Source organism: Mus pahari, unplaced genomic scaffold (genome assembly GCF_900095145.1).
Source record: "Mus pahari unplaced genomic scaffold, PAHARI_EIJ_v1.1 scaffold_10769_1, whole genome shotgun sequence".
In the NCBI taxonomy this organism is placed as follows: Eukaryota; Metazoa; Chordata; class Mammalia; order Rodentia; family Muridae; genus Mus; species Mus pahari.
In genome coordinates, this window is record NW_018392482.1 from 25,139 (window position 1) to 31,866 (window position 6,728).

Sequence of the window (6,728 nt, forward strand, 5' to 3'; positions counted from 1 at the left end):
AAGGTCCCAGTGTCTTAACTTGTTTCCCAAGTTAATTTTTATCATGGTGTTTTTTCACAGCAATAGAAGCCCTAGACAGAGATTATTCATGCCCCTCTCTCCATTAATCAAATATCATATAATGTTTTGAGAATCTCTTGGACAACCATGGTTAACAATCTCAAGTGGGTATTCTCATATCTGAATTGGGGGTTTTACTAGAGAGAGTATCTGTAGCTCTTAAGGGGAGCATTAGATAATGTTATTTAAATTATATATAAAAATTATGAATTATATACACAAATTGGAAATCATACTTTAAAACATACATACCAGGCATGGGCCCANACATACACACCCAATTTCCTTCCTAAAAATAATATTTGCGTAAACATTGATGCATTTTTTTTTTTTTTGGAGATTTCCCTTCGAGTTTATAACAGAACCTAGAGTNTAATGCTGTCATGTGGCTTCTAATAGAATGCAATCAATAATACATAAATATGAATAGAGGTGGTCTTATAAGATTATATTAAACCTGAAGATCTTCCTCCAATTCATGACATTGTAGTGTGTGTGTGTGTGTGTGTGTGTGTGTGTGTGTGTGTTTAATGGTTACCTTTCACTCTGTTTCTTTCGTTACTCCAGGTTATATACTTATATTTGAAGACTTGAACCTAGAAAACCACAAATGAGGGAGAACAAATGATTTTTGTCTTTCTAGGTCTAGGATACCTCAGGCAACATGACCTTTTCTAGTTTCATCCATTCTGCTACAAGATTCATGATTTAATTTTTTACACCTGAATAGTATCTTATAGTGTATACATGCCACATTTTCTTTATACATTTATCACCTCCTGAGAATTTAGATTATTTCCACATCCTAGATATTGTGAAAAGAATTGTAATGAACAATTCTGAGCAAGTATCTGTGGAGGAGAATGTTGAATCCTTTGGAAATATGCCAAGAAGTAGTATAGTTGGGTCATATGATATTTATTTTTACTTTTTGGGGAGGATACCTATTGGGGGTTGGTCTGGTGCTGCTGTATATTCAAATGCTAAACCCCAAGATGTGGTTGCTGTATCGACAAGATGATTCTCACATACACCAAATGATGCTATAGAAACTTTCCTTGCCTTTCTTCTTTGACTGATTAAATAAAAATTACTACAGTCAATCAGAGGGANGTATAGATGTAGGTGAGATTTCAGTTACTAGGCTGTGGTCTTAGGTAGGAGACATGAGGAGAGGGAAAGAAGGAAAAGAAGGCAAAAGAAGACAGAAGAAAAGAGTCTCCATTAGACATGATGGACCAGGAGGATGTAGCAAACTGGATTGCCACCTGAGAACAGGATAATGGAGATAAAAGGCAGCCCAGGTGAGACTCAAACAGCAAGTACTTGGGGAGCACAAATAGAAAATAGAGAGTAACTTGGAAAAGTAGATTATGGCTAATTCCCCAGTAATTGTGCTAAAACTGATTAAATCTGCTATGACTCAGTCTTGATTATTAGGGAGCTGGATGGGTCATATTTAGAATTAATAGAGTTAATAAATACCATTTACAGCAATTTCTAGAGTGTCTTGAATAGATGGAAATCCCAGCAACAGTGAATAAGGGTTCCCTTCTTTCATAGCCTCTCCAGTGTGTATTGTCAGTTGTTTCTTGACATCTGCCATTTGACTGGGATACAGTAAAATCTCAATGCTGTTTTGAGTTATATTTCCCTATTTTCTAGAGATGATGAATAGTTTGACCTATTTCTTTGCCACTTGTATTTCTTGTTTGAAACCACTTTATTTCAATCCATTACCCATGTTTAATGGATTATTTATCAGGAACTCCAGCTTCAGGGAAACTGATATCCTCTTTTGGCCTCTGGGGCAACAGGCACAAAATTAGTTAACAGATGTATATGCAGTAAAACAAATGCACATAATGCAAGATATTTTTTAAATGAGTTGAAGCCAGGCAGTGGGGGTACATACCTTTAATCCCAGCACTCTAAAGCAGAGGAAGGCAGATCTCTGAGTTGAGACCAGTCCAGTCTACAGATCAAGTCCCAGGAAAATACACAGAGAAACTGTGTCACAAAAAAAATGAATAAATAAAAATTTTTAAAAAGCTGAGATTGTGTACTTCTGAAACAGAGTTCAGAGACCCCTGAGGTGGAACTGACCTTAATATCTCCTCCCTCAAGACAAGTCTTTGTGGTACCAAAGGATCATGAAAACTTCCAATGAGAGCAGGCAACAGTCCTACACAGCTATGACCCCTATGAACCACATCAACGAATAGCATGACATAATAACTCTAAAGGTAAATTAGTGACAAACATACCTTGGAAGTAACCAACAGCTGTCTTGTTAGACTTAAAATCTGCTCAGCAAGAGATAAACCACACCAAACATTGGCAAACTAACGAACTACTCAGTGCAATTGAAGGAACCCCTCACTTTAGGAAAAAACAGCATAAACCCTACAATAACCTAAACATCTCTCCTTATACAAACAGTTAAGTCAACTCTTCATCCCTCAAGAAAACTTCTCTTTGCAACAGATGGAGACCATTACAGAAAACCACAACCAATGAAAATGCAAAGTTGTGGAAACTAGGTTTAACAGAGACACCTATGATCTCTCAACTAAAGTTGAGAGATCATTGCAAAAGAGAAGGTAGAAAAATTGTAACTGCCAGAGGAATAGGGAAGTTGCTGTGAAACTTTGTCTCCTAGTAATATCAGAGACTATATCCATAAAATATGACCAGAATGACTACCTAAACATAGTCTCAACAATGGCAATAATAGTCAGAGAACAACAGACACATGTACACAGGAAAAACCCATGAGGACTCAACTCTACACAAAGTACTAAAGGCAACTAAGGAATGATTAGAGGCAAAGAAATGGTCTTCCCTGATAAAGAACATACAAAATAGTTAGCTAATACCCAAATAGTCATCCCTGAAAGCATATATATATATATATATATATATATATATATATATGTAATATTAAATAGACTGAGCAGGTTATAAGTAGGAATATATATATATATATATATATATATATATATATATATATATATATATGTAACATTAAATAGACTGAGCAGGTTATAAGTAGGAATATATGTGTATATACGTATGCATAATTATGGAAGAACAAATAAAAGGAGAGGCACACTGTAAAGACAGCAAGAGAGGTATGTGAGAGGGTTTGAAAGAAGAAAAGGAAAGTAAAAACTATTGAAATTATATAATGAACAAATATTTAAGTAAAAGTAAATAAATAAAAATGAGTTGAAAGTTATTTAAAAATTTAAGGTTCTAAAACAAATTAGTGAATGTTCACCAATTATATCTTTATATTATGTATTCTCATTTTATCATAGGTTATTTATTGATAGTTGCTCAAAATATTGTATCTGACATGTGATGTCTGTACCCTGGACATCTCCCCCTACCTTACCTGCCATTGAGGTAATGGGGGATTTGGTACAGAGATGAGAAATCTACAGAAAGCTCATCTGAGCACTGTCTCAAGCTCCTTTAATACCCTCCACCCACACCTCCATTGGTTTGAAGAAAATATCTATTCTAAACAGCAGTTCCTGGTTAGCTGGCATTATTTTCACCTGCAATCCCTTTTCTCAGGCATTCCTCAATTAGGTCCTTCTGCAGGAATGCTGGTATCACAGGCAGACCTCAATTAGGACCTCCTGCAAGAGATCCTTTTGCAGCTGCAATGGCCCCAGCATTTACATAGAAGCAGCTCTGCTGTTCCTGCTACAGATATGATTTAACATTTCCCAATTAAAATATGGCTTTCTATTTTGTTACTAAAATTAATTAATCAATTTTAATAGAAAAAAATTTCCCTTGCATTAGTTTAGAAAATTGCTACAGCAGTTGGCACACATTATTCCACAATATTTTCTATAAATACAGTAAAGATATTTTGTCTTCTTAGATAATGTGTTACTGTTGCTTTACTACAGCATAGCAAGACTTTACCATGGGCATCTCTATACAGATATAAACACATACCTGGGTACAATTATTCATTACTCTGAAGTAAATATGTGAAACAAGCTTAAGAATGTGAGTTTACAAAACACAAAACTGAGGCATTTTTCTATTCATTCTTTATTCGGAAAATTCATTTGCACTATGCTTTTCAAAGCCATGAGGACATCTTTGTTCCGAAAGCTATATATTATGGGGTTGAGTGTGGGTGTCAAGATGGTGTAGAATATTGCCAGAAACTTATCCTGCCCTGGAGTGTGGTATGAGCGAGGTCTCATATATGTGAAAATGAATGGCCCATAGTACATTATGACAACAACCATGTGGAATAAACAGGTGGAAAAGGACTTTTGCCGGGCCCCTGATGACTGCATTTGGAAAACAGTGAGGAGAATTTGCATATAAGATGTAGAGATCATGGAAAATGGGATCAGCAGAAAAACAATGCCACTCACATAAACTCCTCGCTCATAGTGTGTTGTGTCTATGCATGACAATTTCAACATGGCAGGGACTTCACAGAAAAAGTGATCAATGGCTCTTGAGTGGCAGAAGGGAAAGTGGAGAACAAAAGCTGTGTGTACTATGGAGTTGAGGATCCCCACCAGCCAGGAACCTGCAGCCAGGAGCCCACTGAAGCTATCCCTCATCAGCACAGGGTAGCGAAGTGGGTGGCAGATGGCCACATATCGATCATAGGACATGACTGCCAGGAGAAAGCACTCACCACCTAGCAAGGTAAGGGAGAGAAATATCTGGAAGCCACAGCCTGCAAAGGAAATAGTTTTGCTGCCNGAGAGAAAGTCAGCAATCATTTTAGGAACAATGTTGGAAATGTGCAAGATATCCATGAAGGAGAGATGACTGAGCAGGAAATACATTGGGGTNTGGAGTCGAGAATCCCTGTGGATTAGGAGGATCATGAGGGCATTTTCTGTTATAGTCATAATAAAAATGAAAAATATAAATGAGAAAAAAGTTAAGCTTGTCTTTGAAGAAGAGAACAGTCCTAAGAGGTTGAAGTCGCTGTTGAAGGTGTAGTTCTCATGTTCCATCATATATCCTCCTGTTTTACCTGCAAGGAGATCATTCTTTAATTATGAAAAAGTTGTTAAGTCTGGGGTTTACTTACAAGTTTAGATAATAAAGTGGGTTGATATGCAATTTCTATTCACCACCAAGTGCCTCATAGAGGGTTTCAGAGTAGATGTGTTACTCAAGTATATGGGTTTTTTTTTTTTTATTCTAACAAAATTTAACATTTAGTTTGAAGTGGACTGTTTTATATTTCAGATTTTGTAATTGTACTTCGTTTCATATGCTTTATTCAAACCCACTTACCCCTTGAATAAACATTTCACAATTGCACATCCTGTGTAATCTCCACTCAGATTAACTTCGGGTGAGACTCTCCCTAGAACCTGGGCATTGTAAAACCATTCATTAATTAATTGTATGTTCCAGTTGAAACCCAGACATCCCTGCTCTGTTACACTCTGCTCCACTTTAAAATCTTGGATAAAGAATGATGGGCTCCAGTTATAAAAGGAAGTGAGGAAGAATAACAGCATCATGAATTGTGTGGGTCATTTTGTGCTGAGTTTAACACAGTGAAGGGAGCTAAACGTGATTAGTTTTAGAAACATTCAGTACTTCTTTCAAATGACTGTGATTAAAAATGAGTGTGTGTGTGTGTAAGATAAATACCAACAGACAGACAGACAGACAGATACAGGGAGACAAAAACAATGACAGAGAAAGAAATTTTGCATACATCTAAAATATTACTTTTTTCCTGAAAGATATTTCCAATCCTTAACTTATATAGTTCATTATTAACAAAAGTGGCCTGCACAAGAGGCCTTCCTGATATCTACCTTGGTAATCACACACAGAATTCATTGCTCTTATCCACTTGGTAAGGCAGGCTGTACATTTCTCATCACTGAGCAAGGTTCCACTAAATTCACTTTGAAGTTTCTTTCTAATTTTAGACATAGCTATAGATTAACTTATTATAAACTATATAAGCCTTATAGTACTCTCTATTAATTTCCTTCATTTTATTTATTTACTAATGTGTATAAGTATGCACTCATATGTAAACACATGAAGGGGTCAGCAGACCAGTTCTTTAGAGTCAGTTATCTTTTTTCATGCTTTAAAAATTATTTTTGGCATTACAATATCTCAGTTCCCCCTGTGGTTTTCTACCTTTAAACTCCTCCTTGCTCTTTTCCAAATCCATGGCCTCACTTTTCATTAACTCTAGTTGCATGAGGGATCTGGAGATGAATAAGTACAATGTGCTCAGTCTATACAGCACTTTTATGTTTGTCTTTAGAGTGACCATCTCGTATTGAGTAACCAAGCAGTGTGCTCATCCCTGGGGAAGACTACTTCTCCAATTCTCAGCATTCCTTGCTTGCCTGTAGCTCTTCATGTCGTGCTGAGGCCTCCTGGTCTTTCCGCTGTATACAGAAGCATGATGTTGTCATTGCTTCCTTCCAGTTTTACATGTGTTCCTAGGATCAAGCTAAGGTCACCAGGTTTAAGTGACAAACGCCTTTACCTGCAAACCCATCTAACTGTTCTCTACTTAGTAGTTATGCTAACTATTAAAATATACCATATGCACAATAACTTAAAATTGCTTAGATTACATTTTCACTTTACTATCTTATTTCAATTCTCCAGAAAAAGTATGCAAA

General features: G+C 36.3%; 1 protein-coding gene across 1 annotated transcript; it reads right to left on the reverse strand.

Moving 5' to 3' along the window:
• Nucleotides 1–4,107: 4,107 nt before the first annotated feature.
• LOC110315052 (olfactory receptor 2AJ1-like) lies at nucleotides 4,108–5,106 on the reverse strand. The gene has a single exon (XM_021189213.1). It carries the CDS (start codon nucleotides 5,073–5,075, stop codon nucleotides 4,131–4,133), a length of 945 nt encoding a protein of 314 aa, XP_021044872.1. The 5' UTR covers nucleotides 5,076–5,106; the 3' UTR covers nucleotides 4,108–4,130.
• Between the last annotated feature and the right edge of the window lie 1,622 nt (nucleotides 5,107–6,728).